This window comes from Ambystoma mexicanum, chromosome 9 (genome assembly GCF_040938575.1).
Source record: "Ambystoma mexicanum isolate Mex_15411 chromosome 9, UKY_AmexF1_1, whole genome shotgun sequence".
Taxonomy (NCBI): Eukaryota; Metazoa; Chordata; class Amphibia; order Caudata; family Ambystomatidae; genus Ambystoma; species Ambystoma mexicanum.
The window spans coordinates 1,542,406,733-1,542,423,753 of record NC_090931.1 but is presented as its reverse complement, the minus strand read 5'-3'; the positions used below and the strand labels follow the sequence as shown (position 1 = coordinate 1,542,423,753).

Sequence of the window (17,021 nt, the reverse complement as noted above, 5' to 3'; positions counted from 1 at the left end):
ATCTTTGGCCATTTGTGGGGTTAGAAAGGTGCCCTCAGGGAACAGGTCTCCGAGCGAGTGGACATTGACCTTGTCAGCCCATATTAGAAACACTTTTGTTTGTGAGGGGAATGCCGGGAATAAATCTGATTGGAAGTAGAGGGGAGAATCTCACGTCTACTCCGTATTTGGTCGCCATCATTTTCCAGATTGCGTACGTAGATAGGACTGTGTTGAGCGTGTTATATGGGATTGGGATTTGGTTTATAATGACAGCACTTAGCAGGTCGGGTGAGGCCAGGGCTCGTTCCACTTGCACGTGTAGGCGAACGAAATGATCAGCGTACCAGTAGCTCAGGAAGTGAGCCTGGGCTGCCCAATAGTATTTTTCTATATCTGGAAGCGCCAGACCCCCCTTGGATGTTGGCAACACCAGAGTGCTATACGCGTCACGAGCCGGTTTACTCGCCCATATGAGCTCTAGAACTGCCTTCTTGATTTTTTGGAGAAAGGATTTGGGAAGGAGTAGTGGGACAGAAGTTTAGGAAGAATGACCATCTTGATCAAGGATACTCTACCCCAAATCGTTAACGGTAATGATTTCCACCTATGGATACGTTCTTGCATTGAGTTTAGCGTGGTGACATAATTATCTTTGTAAATCTCATGATGGTTCTGTGACCTGTAAATACCCAGATAGCGCACCTTTGAGTGTTCCCATTTAAAGCCGTGATAGTCAATGAATTCAGTTGTATTGGGGGTTAAGGGAAACACTACCGATTTGGAATGATTGATTTTTAGCCCAGACATTTGGCCGAATCTTATCACTTTGCGCATTACAGGGTTAAGATTCTCTTGGGGGTCACTGACAAACAATATGACTTCATCAGCGTAAAGAGAAACAATCAATCTGTGAGGACCTAGTTTAAGCCCTCTGTGCAGTTGGTTTTCTCGTAATCTTGAAGCCAAAGGCTCCATGATAAGGGCGAATATCAGTGCTGAAAGCGGGCAGCCTTGTCTTGTTCCACGCTCTAGTGATATGCTCGTGGATCTAGTGTTACCCAGAGTGACATATGACCGCGGGTCATTATAGAACAGAGATACTAACTTGATAAAGAAATTCCCAAAGCCCATCTGTTTAAGCACTGCCATCATGAATGGCCATTCAACAGAGTCGAACGCCTTCTCAGCGTCAAGGAGTACCGCAATCGCCTGTTGTGATGGATCTATGGCCTCGATGACACCGAACAATCTTCTGATGCCGTATGTGGTACTGCGTCCTGGAATGAATCCGACTTGGTCTCCAATCACCAGGGCCGGCATGAGACGGAGTAGCCGTGTTGCAAGTATTTTGGCAAGAATTTTGTTGTCCAAGTTGATTAAGGAGATCGGCCTGTAAGATGTGCATTCATCTGCGGGTTTGCCGGCTTTATGTAATACCAAAACATTGGCTTCACGCAGTGTGGGGGGGAGGCGTCCGTGCTCAACTGCTTCTTCATAGACGCGGAGCAGGAGTGGGGCGAGGATGGATGCGTGGGCTTTGTAAAACTCTCCAATGAGCCCGTCTGGTCCTGGCGCTTTGGAGTTAGGAAGGGATTTTATTGCCTCCAGAATTTCTTCCTCTGTTATCGGAGCGCTTAGTGGTTCTCGCAGGTCTGCTTCCACCGGGTATAGTTCAGTGTGGTTAAGATACTCCTGTATAGAGTTCGGATCTGAGTTACCTTTGGAACTGTACAGGTTCTGATAGAAATTCCGGAACGTGAGAGCGATTTCCTCCTCAGTATATACCCGCTGTATTTGAGCGTCTTTGACACATTCAACTCGAGTCAGGGTTTTGTCCATTGACAGTAGGCGGGCCAACAAGGTGCCTGGTTTCTGTCCCTCCCCATATTGCCGGATCTGGTGACCATGACCCAGGAATTTTATTTCCCGTTCGGCCGTTTCCCTGAACTTCAGAAGTTCCTCCTTTAGGTCGGCTTGAGTATGAGAATTTGGAGCAGTGAGAACTTGACGCTCTAGATCTTTCAAACGCTTCTCACTACTTGAGAGCTCTTTCTGGATCAGTTTTAGTATGCCGTTTTCTTTGGCCAGGCAAATGCCACGTACAAAGCATTTTAGGGCTTCCCAGATGGTGCCGGGGGAATCGACAGAACCAGCGTTTGTCTCGATGAAGGCCATTATTTCCTTGCGTAGTTCATCTGAAAAGACTGTGTTGGCGAGAGAGCCATGTTTGAATCTCCAGTTGAGTCCAGGAACTGTTGCGCTTGCTAGGGAGACGTCGAGTGTGACCATTGAGTGGTCTGACAGGGTGCGTGGCCATATTTGGCTCGTCCCCGAGACGAATGGGCTGTGGGAGGATGCCAAGATATAATCAATCCTGGAACTGGTGTTGGGGACGGCAGAGTGGAAAGTATAGTCCTTTGCGTCGCGATTATGCTGCCTCCAGGTGTCAGTTAGGCCAAATATCTGGCAGATCTCTTGAACTTGAGCGCTGGCTTTGGACGGGTTCCCCGCTGTGTTGTGTGATTTGTCTAGACTGGGATCAATTGGTGTGTTGAGATCTGCTCCCCATGTAATGGTTGCCGCATTGGTTTTTCCCAGTTGGGACATCACCCAGTTAAAGTTGTTTGGACCATCGGTATTCGGTGCGTAAGAGTTCACAATGACTACTTCCTTTCACGCGATTATCCCCCTCACCAATAGGGCTCTTCCCTCAGAGTCTATTACACTGAATTTCGTTCTCCTATCAATTAAAATTGCGACTCCTCTGGCATAGGATGAGTATGATGAGAAATACCTATGGCAGCCCCAAGATCTGGCCCAGTGCAGTTCCGACGATGGCAGGAGATGTGTTTCCTGCAGTATGGCTATGTTGATTTTATGTCTTCGGAGATATTGGAAGACTTTCCTTGTTTTCGCCGGCTGGTTACCACCGCGAATGTTCCAGGTGGCGACCTTAGGTGTTGTCGCTTCCATCAGGGAGATCTGGTGAATTTATATTTGAAGGGTTTGGATCATGTGACTGGTGAATAGATTCATGCGAGATTCTGGAGAGCTTGGCTTCTGTTCGGGCAGCTTTGAGCTGCGTGTTCATTGCGGGGTGGGGTGCGGGGTGAAAGGCGGCTGTGTTGAACTCGAATCCCTCCCTTGAGTGGGCAACCCCCAACAGGCCCACGACAAACAATCCCTTATAAACCAAACTGTCAACATTGCTGTGCAAGGGGCGCTAGTAGCCCTCCAAGACGAGGTTGCTCCCTCCCACTATTGCATTTCTATTTCGTGGAGATTAATGTATTGCGTCGGCAGAGAGCGGGTGAGTTTGATTTGTGTTAGCTCCCAGTGATAGCTTTATGGCGGGCCTCTCCTCGGGCGGTTCCCTCTCTGTGGGAGACCATTGTTATGGGCAGGCCTACAGCCGTTACGATCCAGATAGTCACTTGTCTCTTCGGGAGTGTTGAAAAATTGGGTCTTCCCTTCAAATTGAATGCAGAGTTTCGCCGGAAATATCATTGAATACTGAATTTGGTTTTCCTGCAGTCTGCGCTTCACAGCTGTGAACGACAGTCTTTGTGTTTGGACTGCTTGTGAAAAGTCTTGGAAGAACTGTAACTTATCTCCATCGTATTGCAGATGTCTCTTGCGGCCCTGAGGATTGCGTCACAATCTTTATAGTTCAACAGCTCAGCTATAATGGGACGTGGATTCGTCCCGGGGATAGGTCTTGAGTTAGGCATTCTGTGAGCTCGTTCAACTACAAAAAGCTTGGACAGGATGTTAGGGCCGAACAAGTCCGTGCAGATCTTCTCTACGTGGTCCTCCATCTTGGTGGTCAATTGATGCTCTCTGACTCCGACGATCCTTATATTATTGCGCCGGGAGCGACCTTCTAAATCTTCATTTTTGGCCGTTACTATTTTCATCTGCGCTTCGAGAGAGGACACTCTGGTAGCCATGGCTGACGCCCCGTCGTCAAGGTCTGAGACCCTCTGCTCGACTGTGTCTAGTCAGTTCTCATGCCCATCCCGCCGGTGCTGGAGCTGGTCCACTACTCAGGCCTCCTATGCCGGCTTTGAGGTCAAGGAGTATTTCCCTGATATCGAAGTCCTGTGATTCTTATCCGTCATGAGGTGGAGCCTGGATGGGGGATTGAGACCTTCTGTTAGGGGGGCCGTTTTGGTGGAGGAGCAACTTTCAAAAGGCAGCTTTCTCTGCGACCTATCTGGTTTCCCCATTCTTGTTGTGGACTGGCGCTTCCGTGACTCTGGTCGCTGTGTGGTGCTGGTCCGTGCGATCGGGTAGGGCGATTGTATGTATGACTTGCCGGGCCAGGTGGCGGAGCGAGCCGGCTTGGAGACGAGGCCTTGTGTTGCCTCCTGTGATATGGTGTCTTCGTTATGTACCGGATATTTGCTGCTGGGTTGAGGGGAGGTGGCAGTGCTGTTGGGAATTACGCTTCTGGGTTAGCACCGGGGGCCTCGGCGCCACGGGAAATCGGAAGCATTCTCAGGTCCGTATGGGGTGCCTCTGTATGCGGTCCGGAGTTCCAGGACCAGTGAGGCGTCCCAGTGTGTTTCAGCGCCGGGGCTCTGGGGTGTCGCTCACTGCCGAGTTCTTCTTCCTGGGCTCTCTGGCATGCGTGCCCGGGTCGCGCCTCCCGTCGCTTTCTGCTGCTTTCTGGACTGGGGGCAGCGGGGTTCCAGGCCGACGTAGCCTCAGGAGTTATGCCTCGTGGTCGGGGTTCAGCGCCGCTCACTCCCGGCTCGCCGTCATGTGACCCATCAAGGCCCTGGCGGTTCTGTTGACTTGCCTGTCACACGGAGGAGCTCGGGGATTTGCTGCCGTTTCGGTGCGTGTGTGAATGCGGCGAGGGGAAGCGTTGTGCGCTCGTACCTGGGTTGCTGCTGGTCGCGGGCGGCTGCCTCTGCTTTATTCCCCGCACCGGCGCTGGTTGGGTCGCTCCTCCCAGGCGCCGCGGCCGCAAGACTGCAGGGCTCATCCGGCAGTCTCGGAGCCCGTCGCCTCCCGGATGTTGCAGTCGGGCGGTAGGCCTCCCACTGCCGAACGATGTTGCACGCTCCCAGTCCCCCGTGCCCGAGCAGAGGCCGCGACTTCAGGCCCGCACAGGGAAGATGGGGGAGGAGGGGTTCTTCTCCACCGGGAGTCTCAGGGTGAAGCGTCAAGCAGCAGGCAGGATACTTGTGGATCTGGGTTCGAAAGTGTCTCGCCCAGATAATGCCGGCGTCAGGGCTTAGTTTCACCAACACGATAGCAACGATTCATCAGGATTTCGTGGGAGCTTCACGGAGCTCACAGGGAGGCCGCCATCTTGGACGGCTCTCTAGCGCCCTCTCATTTTGGTCCCTTGTTTAGGTAGAAGAAGCATTCTGAGACGAGCCAGTTATGAAGTGCTAGAAGATGAGAAATGCTCCCTATTCAAGTCCCTGGGGTAGGTGAGACAGTCGTAGATCTAGGAAACTGTTTATACATAGAAATGTGTATTAGGTGTCACTTAATTTATTCAGTAATAGTAACAAAAGGAGTTTTCTTACGCAGGACCACTGAACTAATTTGAGATGCTCCACAGGAAGACATCATTAATTGATGGAATCATGATACGCGGACAGAAAACATGTTGAATATCTTTAACAGTCCTCATGAAGGCTTATTGATTTGTTGAGGGAATGCTGAAACATAGTTGAAAAACATACCTACACATTGCCCAAATCAACCACAGTATAGTTTGGATTGATTCATTCCAAGCCAGACTGTAATATGCACAGATTTTGTTTGAATGCTTATCAGAATAGTTGCATTTGCTTCTGATGTTACATATTTTTTTATTAAAATGATGTCGTTTATTTCTAAACTTTTCAATTGTGTACATCAAGATATAATCAACATTTTATTTCATCCACATTTTAAGTTTACTTTACGTCCGTAATTGTCTTTTTCAGATACTTTTATCATTCGTCATCACCATAATGTTGTTCCAAAATTGGATGATCGTAAAAACGAGTTTGTTGTTGTTGCCCTGCAGGATCTGTGCCTAACGTTCCTCTGGTTCCATCTGTGTTTTGGATGTCAAAAACATATTCCTGAATAGGTTACGTTTCTCTGTCGGCGCCGTACATTCCATTATTATATGATAAATTGATTCTGCATTTTCAGTTTGTTGTCAAAAATGACAAGACCAGTCTGTTATCAGGATTTGCTTTGTTTTTGTCAAAAGTTCTCTCGTCGGTAACAAATTGAGGCGTAGCCTCAAAAAGGTGTCACACATCTGTTGGTCTGGAAAGAGCACCAGCTACTTTGGAAGTTGGTTTAACGCTCTTATCTCACGTTCACATTTGAAATCCTTTTGGTATTGTGCTTTGAGGTATAGCGTCATGATCCAATCGTTTTGGATAATTTCTTTTTTGCATGTCGTGGACGCTGTATCAACATATCAATAAGTATCTCGGACTACTGTAGTTTTTGTTCTACAGCTGTTTTCCATGCAGTCAGAGCGATATCATTACTCGAGTTACGTTTATGGCGCAATATATCAATTGCTTGTATGCATTCTTCACACAGCATTTTCCTATAAAGGTCAAGTTGTTTCCAGTTTACAATGAACTGTAATGATTGAGTAGCAATTTCGCAACAAATATGCGACATGGGGTATGATGGTAATGTCAGAACGTTTCTCCAAAATATAGCTTCCAATTGCTGCCATGTTGAGCCCTCGAGATTGATAATTGCTTCACTTCCGTAGGTCAATATTGCGACTGCTTTCGGTCTACAAAAGTAGATTACGGGTTTCATGGAAAACTTCCCAAATTTGTGTTGTGTACATACGCCTTGTCTAGCTAAGGAGCAAGCCTTCGATTTAAGGTGGTCCGCCCATTCTTTTTCTACTCTTGACTGGTTGAGCCAAATGCCAAGGTATTTCGTTGTTCTCATTTGTAGTAGTTTTTTTCCTTGAAGGAAAAGGGCTGATGTTTTCAGTTTGTTAGTAGGCATATAGGTTAAGGTAATCATTTTCGTTTTTTGGGTGTTGATCAGCAGCTCATTAATTTTCATATATTCTTCCAGCTTGTTCAGGTTTATTTGGAGCCCTCTCTGTTGTCGACCACGACTAAGTCATCGGCATACATCATGCACGGGAGGTGGACGGCATTCAATTTCGGTGGATTAGCGGTTGGCACTTGTATGAAATCCTCAAAGTCTGATGAATATAGATCAAAAAGGGTAGCTGCAAGTGGGCAACCTTGTTTCAATCCGTTCCAGGTTTCGATCAGAGCCATTACTACTCCGTCCTTTGACATTCAAATTTGTATAATGGTGTTACTGTAGAGTTCTTTTATGGGTTCCAAAATGCCTAGAGGGCCTCTCCATAGCGACAATGTATTCCACAGCGCTCGTCTGTTAAATGCTAACTGCAAGTCAATAAACGCTGCGTATACTTGGTTTGTTTTCCTTATCGCTTCTTGTTTTAACAAATTCAGCAGAAGTTGATATTTGTGCCCACCTTTTGCACAAATCCTGTCTGTACTGCTTGGGCAAAGGAATGACGTGAAAATCTTCCCTAGCGGATCTAGCAGGGCAATCGGCCGGTAGTTACCGGAGTTCTTTCCGTCGCCCTGCTTATAGATGGGTATAAGAATCGCCAGTTTCCACGTCTTAAAGCACGTTATTAGTTTCTGCTATTAGACTGAATATTTGGGTGCAGGAGGTCTGCCCAGATCTCAGTGTTGCATTTTAGAATAGTGTTGGAGAGCCCATCTGGGCCGGGGCACGAGACGCATTCAAGTTGTTAATTAAAATCAAGATATCATCTTGGTCGCAATCCACTGACCATTTCATTGGATGCTTGACCCGTGAGTCGAGTTCTTTTCTTGTATAAATCTGTGAAATGTTTAATCCATAGTACTTCTGGTACGTCTGGGATCAGTTGATCTTATCGATTTATTAGCTGGTTAAGCAAATTCCATAAGCCTCTGGAGTTTGTTTTTTAGAGCTTCCAACATGTTTTCTGCGTCGTATTGCTTTAGCAGCATTCTGGAAGTTTTTAGCCAGTTTGCATAGCGCTGTTTTTCCAATTTTATGAGTTTGAATTTATCTATCTTCACCAGTCCCTTTAGTTAGTGCTTTTAGTTTCTTGCGAAGTTGCTTTTTTTCTCCACTATTTGGGGATTTTAACAATGATTGCGTCTTCTTGGTTTTACATCGTGGTTTGTTGGTTGATGAAATGGTCGGAGTAGCCAGTCATATCAATTTCTCAATCCCTTTAAGACGTGTCTTTGCAAAGGATTCTATGGGATTTGCCATTTGCTTTTGGGAAATACGCAGTTTATGCATTCCACTGTTGATTTCCAGGGCTGGAGTCTGAGTTGTTTTTTGTTGAACCTAGGGAATACCATGATACTGAAAGAATATGGTGGTCGCCATTAGGTGAATAAGTATTTTCTGCTCTCTGCAATTTCTCCTCGATTCCATGCAATACGTTATGCATTAATATTTGTTTGCTGTATGCAATCCACTAACCTCATGCACGACAATCACTTTATAAATAATTAGGAGTTGTTCTTATTAGCATTTGCAATAAGCTCTAATGGAAAGTTGTTTAACCAATGTGTGCATATAAATGGTTAAAAAAGAATTCTGTAGATTCATTTCTTATTAATTAAAATCGGAATTTATTTTCCCAGAAGCTTAGCGAACGATTGATTTCAATTAAGTGTGGCATGCATTAATAGTTATATCATTTTACTTTTGATTGCCATTCATTTCTGTGGACAAATTGCACAAGGATGTACAAAATTGAATGATACTTGTGTATGGGAAGAAAGGTCTTCAAGACCCCCTCCCCTCCCTTCTAACCCACATGCAGGGTATTATTATTCGTCCACCAGCCACCTGTGCTCCTGTGGCCAGGGATGCGGGTGGCTGCGGAACGACCCATATGGATGCAAAACCCAGCCTGAAGACCGACCCCAGACTCCATTTTGTACCGCACTCCGGCTCCATTTTGTAAGTGACAAAATAGGCCTTGTGAGCAAAAGCCGCCTGCAGCTCTCCCATCGAGACCGCACACAGTGGGCCAGCTACTACTCTCACCCTTCTCCCGTCTGTGTCCGTGCAGCAGGCCCGCTCTCATGGGAGACTAGGCCCAAACAAGCTACAAGACAAACACTGCATCTTTCACCTTCCGCAGTCTATCACTGACCTGCGATTGACCGAGCAAAAGCTTGGGTTTGTGAACTACAATCCATCTCCACAAACATGCCCTGTCCCCTTGCAGACCCTACGTTTATGACATAGGCAGTGAATAACCCCCCAACCTTGCTCTCCGTTTGAAGTACAGATACATACCCCACGCCTGCGTGCCACTCTGTTTCACCCACACTGCTAATCCCTCTGTAAGAGCCATAAATCCCCTTCTGTAGTTATATGCTGAGGGGCTGTTATACTTATTCCAATGTGCATAAAGATATGGTTCACATGTTTAGGCCCATGCTGTTGAATAAATTTTATCCTCTGCCAGAGACCCACACAGATGTATGATATGTTAATTTACTTACTCGATATAATGCAAGGTATAAAATCCAGATGTTTGATGGTTTTCTGATATTACGTAGGTTCATATGCGTGTTCAATTAATACAAGTTTCTCATATGTATAATATTGGAAACGGAAGCTTGTTCATCATGCAATGTACCTGTATTTGCACTGGCCTAGTTTTACCTCGTACTTATGATTCCCTTGATAACCTCACAAAGTGAGCAGGAGTCAGTCTAACAGGCCTCAGATCTCTCCCCAGCCTTGCAGCGCTGTGCATACAGCCCCCACCACCCTTCCCCCTCATGCTGGGCTGATGGCTAAAGGCCTTGTTCTCACTGATGTTTCTGATACTATAAATGTAACCTCTCTCCCTTCCGCTGAGCATTCACCGGGTGTTCACCCTCCTCTCGGCCCCCTGACTTGTGATGTCATTATGAACTTGCTGCGCACCCCCAGACTCTAGTTAAAGAAATATGGACAACAAGCCCCTCACCTCAATGCCTTTTGAAGTAACATTGCAGGCCCCCTCATCAGTGTACCACCCCAGCTCACCCCAGACCCATGACCCCCTGTGTGGCAATAGATTTCTCTCATGATAAACAAATTATTGTCTTAAAAGATGTAAAGGAGTGATTGAAGAGTGTGATAACATAACCTCATGAATAAGCTTGCCACCTGGATCCATGTGTCCTTACTTTTATTGTTCAGGTTAAATGTTTAGTAATATATCTTTCACGTGTTAAACTAGATAGATGATGGTCAAAGTATGTGTGGCCACAAGGGCAAATGCTATGTAGGGTAAATTGTAACAGCTTGAACATAATCTGACCCTGCGCTCCACCCTGAAGAGCCCAGCTGATCTGTGCACCCCGCACTGGCACCACGTGGACTTCCACCAATCCTGGAGCAGCGTTCTTAAACATTGTATAGTGTCTAGTCTTTGCCACCCAATCCCCACGACTTACGTGCCCCCTATAGCTTACCTCAATGATGACGTTATTTTGTAATAAATATGAATGGTTTCCTATTGTCTGGCAGAGTGCTCTCAGAGCTTGCAGAGTTCTTGCTCTGCTTGCCCTATTTGGTTTTGGATAAACTTTACTTTTATCTTCACCCGAACTTGGTCCTGGTTTCATTCCCTCCTGGGGTGTGTCCATTACTGACTCTCATTGGGGAGTTATTGCATTTTGGGGGGGGGTGCTCAATTTCACTCGTTATATGAATTATGTTTTCCACTATGTAAGTTATGTATAGTTCTAATCTCTGGTTTCAATATAGAAATCCCCATTGTCTGACGCACCCAATGCCATACAACAAAGCAAAAGCACATTTTACAAGATGAGAAGAGGTTGCCATCTCATCTACTCTGAAACAGAGGACGTGCAGAAAGCTAGGAGCACAGAACCATGGTGGTTACCCCCCCCCACTCAATGCAAGCTTCAGAAGCACCCTTGGGCATTGGTAACTCACATGGGTCTGGGTCCAGATTGTGTTCTCCAATTTCATCGCCAAGATCATGAACAAACATTGAAGACTGGGCGTAATCTATCCTCAAACAAATGTCAGCATTTAGCAAAGGAAAACAGGTACAAACAAATTAAATGACTTGTATGTCCTTCAGGAGGTAGATTGTGAGTGTTAACCAATGGAAAAATTGAATACATAACAAACCCCATTCTTTCCAACTTACAGGTCAGACATTAAAAAGTAACATCTCAGCAATTTTATAAACCCTGTGCAACCACTAACCAGATGCTAATGATAAGGAGGCAAAACGTAAGACGTATTGTATAAGAATACAGCATATAAATCAAGCATGCAAAGATCAACTCTGATTTGCCCCAACTGACCAACCATATAAGGCCTTGAAAAAACTACACAACCACTGACATAGTCAAGTAGTATTTTTGATGGACGAGTAGCATTAACATTGTACTCAACCTTGCTGGTGAGTACAATGAAGCTCTGGGATGTTTGACACTTCTTTTACATTTACTGGAAACAAAATGTGTTTGCAGTAAATGTGAAGGTTTTCAGTGTGCATAGCTAACCTATGGGTGGCAGCAGTGCACCAAGTGGCTTTATGGTGAAATGCACCATTTTACAGAGAGCCATGGTATTTTTTGTAACCCGTCGCTCTGTATTGGGCGCATGTCTCTTAGGTCGAGTATGTAAACTGAATTACTGGACCTGCAGGTCTAGCAGTTTTTTATTATTTTAAAAAAAAAATTGCAAGGCCTGCATAACATCATCGATAAACGTACCAAATTCATCCTGATCTCGCACAGCCAAAAAGAGACATTATTAAAAATACACCCCCCCCCCTTTCATTTACGAACTAGTTATATTTTTAAAAGAAATTGCTTCCAGTGACACTTTTCTTCATTTCAATTGTCTTTCTGCTCCCCCAATTCTCCCACAGAGGCAACTCAGGCTTTACAAATGGCATCACTTCCTCCCTTAAAGAAACAATGCACTTTTTTTTAATGTTCATATTGTTTTATGTATTTCACCTTCTTTTTTCTTGATTGGACTCATTTTCCTTTACTGGTCCCACTTTATAAAAGAGCAAACACTGTTGCATCTAAGATTAGACTGACTGACTTGTGGTATTAGTGTTTCAGCTGCATTAAAGTGCTTCTTAAACATCAATTACGCAAGGAAAGCTTTTCAGGTCAGCCCACACGACCGCTGATGTGAGTTCAGGGGAATACAAGGAAAGCTTTTCAGGTCAGCCCACACTACCGCTGATGTGAGTTCAGGGGAATACCAGGAAAGCTTTTCAGGTCAGCCCACACGACCGCTGATGTGAGTTCAGGGGAATACCAGGAAAGCTTTTCAGGTCAGCCCACACGACCGCTGATGTGAGTTCAGGGGAATACAAGGAAAGCTTTTCAGGTCAGCCCACACTACCGCTGATGAGAGTTCAGGGGAATACCAGGAAAGCTTTTCAGGTCAGCCCACACGACCGCTGATGTGAGTTCAGGGGAATACCAGGAAAGCTTTTCAGGTCAGCCCACACGACCGCTGATGTGAGTTCAGGGGAATACAAGGAAAGCTTTTCAGGTCAGCCCACACTACCGCTGATGTGAGTTCAGGGGAATACAAGGAAAGCTTTTCAGGTCAGCCCACACTACCGCTGATGTGAGTTCAGGGGAATACCAGGAAAGCTTTTCAGGTCAGCCCACACGACCGCTGATGTGAGTTCAGGGGAATACAAGGAAAGCTTTTCAGGTCAGCCCACACTACCGCTGATGAGAGTTCAGGGGAATACCAGGAAAGCTTTTCAGGTCAGCCCACACGACCGCTGATGTGAGTTCAGGGGAATACCAGGAAAGCTTTTCAGGTCAGCCCACACGACCGCTGATGTGAGTTCAGGGGAATACAAGGAAAGCTTTTCAGGTCAGCCCACACTACCGCTGATGAGAGTTCAGGGGACTACCAGGAAAGCTTTTCAGGTCAGCCCACACGACCGCTGATTTGAGTTCAGGGGAATACAAGGAAAGCTTTTCAGGTCAGCCCACACTACCGCTGATGAGAGTTCAGGGGAATACCAGGAAAGCTTTTCAGGTCAGCCCACACGACCGCTGATGTGAGTTCAGGGGAATACCAGGAAAGATTTTCAGGTCAGCCCACACTACCGCTGATGTGAGTTCAGGGGAATACCAGGAAAGCTTTTCAGGTCAGCCCACACTACCGCTGATGAGAGTTCAGGGGAATACCAGGAAAGCTTTTCAGGTAAGCCCACACGACCGCTGATGTGAGTTCAGGGGAATACCAGGAAAGCTTTTCAGGTCAGCCCACACTACCGCTGATGAGAGTTCAGGGGAATACCAGGAAAGCTTTTCAGGTCAGCCCACACGACCGCTGATGTGAGTTCAGGGGAATACCAGGAAAGCTTTTCAGGTCAGCCCACACTATCGCTGATGTGAGTTCAGGGGAATACCAGGAAAGCTTTTCAGGTCAGCCCACACAACCGCTGATGAGAGTTCAGGGCAATACCAGGAAAGCTTTTCAGGTCAGCCCACACTACCGCTGATGTGAGTTCAGGGGAATACCAGGAAAGCTTTTCAGGTCAGCCCACACTACCGCTGATGAGAGTTCAGGGGAATACCTGAAAGGAGGATTAGGAAGTCCCTGGTTCTTGCTGGTTTCAGTGACCAGCTTGATGCCGTTTAAACTTTTTAAAAGCCATGAATCAGCCCGCTCTTCTTTGCAGAGGTCTTCCTTTCCTTATTTTTTTATACCTACGTTTCACAGATTTCTTTCAGCCCCCGTCATCACATACGGCTTCATGCTCTTCCTTCATACCTCTGCTCCTTCCTTTCTTCCACTCATCCCCTCCCCCCTGAATTCCTTCCCCAACATTCCTTTCCCTTTCCTTCTCTCCATACACCCTTCCTGGCTTCTCTTTGTTCCACCCATTTCACTTTTCCAATTTCTTTACCAGCCGAGTTTTATTATCATCATCATCAAATCGTCACTCAAATTCCCCCCCCCACTTTATCTCTCTGGCCAGGGTGGATGGAAGTGATGGTGTTGGGACAGTGCTTGCATGAACATATATTCAGTGTGCACTACCCAGCCACAGGTAATGCAAAATGCATACCATAAATTCTCTCCGCCTCCTGGCTGTCCGGGGGACTCCGGTCTTGCTTTTCCTTAGTTCTTAATGAAAACACAGTAGTGACAATAAGTGGCCCTGTTAATAAAATAAACAAGCTCATTAATGTGGTACTTGCCTTTGTATATAGAAAATCATTTATTTACCATATGACATATGGGTGACGACAGAACTGAACAACACAGCACAATTATTTGATAAAGTCCCAGCACAGGTATTGCTAATACTGCACCTGGTGTTAAGGAGAGCAAGAGCACTGTAGAAGCAGACAGGTGTTGTGAAAAACTCTGTGGCAGAACCACTGTCGCTGAGACTAGCGGCCTGGTCCATCATGAATCTCACAGGTTACCAGGCCCTCCACTCAGTCAACATCAGCATCCACCCCGCCCCCTCTCATCACTGGCACTGCAGGCCTCCTGACTGGCGGCTGTGCATCCACTGGCCTCCACCCATGCTCCACTTGCACTTCCCCATACCTTGCTCCCCCACACCCACCACCCCTTCCTTATCTCCTACACTTCTCCTCAATGCACTTGCAAGTCAGAATGCCACAAGGCCTAGTAGGACCACTATTGTTTATTTACTGTTTTGCCACTGTTATTATACTCCCCTGCTCCCTGCCCACTTTGCCTTGTGGCGCCTCGAAACACCATTCGGTTGTAAAGGCGCCTAATAAATAAATAAATACCAGAAAACAAGTAATAAAAAGGGATCGGGGTACGGCAGCCATGACAGGAACTTGAGCATTCTGGCACACCTCCGTCCTGTGACTGGAAACAAACACTCTACCAAGCCTTGTGATGCTTTAGCAATGCAGAAATAAAGAGGTGATGGCTGGAAGGATTAGAATGAATCATAACCACTGGAGTTGCGCTGGGCAACCCTCCAGACAATCGTTCTTCGCCTGCCAAGCCATTACAGAAGGGGAAGACCATATGCAAATCAGGCTTGGTCCCACCTCAAAGGGGCAGTTCAGCCCGAACTGCTAGGTCACATTCCTTCTGCACAAGACCGCAAGCATCCCCAGACATGTTTCGGCCCTTTTAGGTGCCAATATAAAGATAAATCAGCAATAGTCCTGGTGGCAGAGAGCAGGCAGGGACCCAGGGACAGCAAGACAGCAATGTGAATGCTGGCAATATAAAGATACATTAGCAATAGCCATGGTGGCAGAGAGCAGGCAGGGACCCAGGGGCAGCAAGACAGCAATGTGAATGCTGGCAATATAAAGATACATTAGCAATGGCCATGGTGGCAGAGTGCAGGCAGGGACCCAGGGGCAGCAAGACAGCAATGTGAATGCTGGCAATATAAAGATACATTAGCAATGGCCATGGTGGCAGAGAGCAGGCAGGGACCCAGGGGCAGCAAGACAGCAACGTGAATGCTGGCAATATAAAGATAAATCAGCAATAGTCCTGGTGGCAGAGAGCAGGCAGGGACCCAGGGGCAGCAAGACAGCAATGTGAATGCTGGCAATATAAAGATACATTAGCAATAGCCATGGTGGCAGAGAGCAGGCAGGGACCCAGGGGCAGCAAGACAGCAATGTGAATGCTGGCAATATAAAGATACATTAGCAATGGCCATGGTGGCAGAGAGCAGGCAGGGACCCAGGGGCAGCAAGACAGCAATGTGAATGCTGGCAATATAAAGATACATTAGCAATAGCCATGGTGGCAGAGAGCAGGCAGGGACCCAGGGGCAGCAAGACAGCAATGTGAATGCTGGCAATATAAAGATACATTAGCAATAGCCCTGGTGACAGAGAGCAGGCAGGGACCCAGGGACAGCAAGACAGCAATGTGAATGCTGGCAATATAAAGATACATTAGCAATGGCCATGGTGGCAGAGAGCAGGCGGGGACCCAGGGGCAGCAAGACAGCAACGTGAATGCTGGCAATATAAAGATACATTAGCAATAGCCATGGTGGCAGAGAGCAGGCAGGGACCCAGGGGCAGCAAGACAGCAATGTGAATGCTGGCAATATAAAGATACATTAGCAATGGCCATGGTGGCAGAGAGCAGGCAGGGACCCAGGGGCAGCAAGACAGCAATGTGAATGCTGGCAATATAAAGATACATTAGCAATGGCCATGGTGGCAGAGAGCAGGCAGGGACCCAGGGGCAGCAAGACAGCAATGTGAATGCTGGCAATATAAAGATACATTAGCAATAGCCATGGTGGCAGAGAGCAGGCAGGGACCCAGGGGCAGCAAGACAGCAATGTGAATGCTGGCAATATAAAGATACATTAGCAATAGCCCTGGTGACAGAGAGCAGGCAGGGACCCAGGGGCAGCAAGACAGCAATGTGAATGCTGGCAATATAAAGATACATTAGCAATGGCCATGGTGGCAGAGAGCAGGCAGGGACCCAGGGGCAGCAAGACAGCAATGTGAATGCTGGCAATATAAAGATACATTAGCAATAGCCATGGTGGCAGAGAGCAGGCAGGGACCCAGGGGCAGCAAGACAGCAATGTGAATGCTGGCAATATAAAGATACATTAGCAATAGCCATGGTGGCAGAGAGCAGGCAGGGACCCAGGGGCAGCAAGACAGCAATGTGAATGCTGGCAATATAAAGATAAATCAGCAATAGTCCTGGTGGCAGAGAGCAGGCAGGGACCCAGGGGCAGCAAGACAGCAACGTGAATGCTGGCAATATAAAGATAAATCAGCAATAGCCATGGTGGCAGAGAGCAGGCGGGGACCCAGGGGCAGCAAGACAGCAACGTGAATGCTGGCAATATAAAGATACATTAGCAATAGCCATGGTGGCAGAGAGCAGGCAGGGACCCAGGGGCAGCAAGACAGCAACGTGAATGCTGGCAATATAAAGATACATTAGCAATAGCCATGGTGGCAGAG

General features: G+C 46.9%; 1 protein-coding gene across 3 annotated transcripts in view; it reads right to left on the bottom strand.

Annotated features, from left to right (window-relative positions):
* LOC138489483 (zinc finger protein 2-like) overlaps positions 1-17,021 on the bottom strand; it is a 230,756-nt gene that overhangs the window by 199,421 nt on the left and 14,314 nt on the right. For 2 of the 3 annotated variants that reach the window (XM_069617220.1, XM_069617221.1), the window contains exons 3-4: positions 14,132-14,224; positions 10,993-11,067 (exon numbers count right to left, since the gene is read on the bottom strand). In XM_069617220.1, the coding sequence (XP_069473321.1) occupies positions 10,993-11,067; positions 14,132-14,224 (168 nt within the window). The remainder of the gene's footprint in view (positions 1-10,992; positions 11,068-14,131; positions 14,225-17,021) is intronic. The other variant, XM_069617222.1, reaches the window with a different exon arrangement.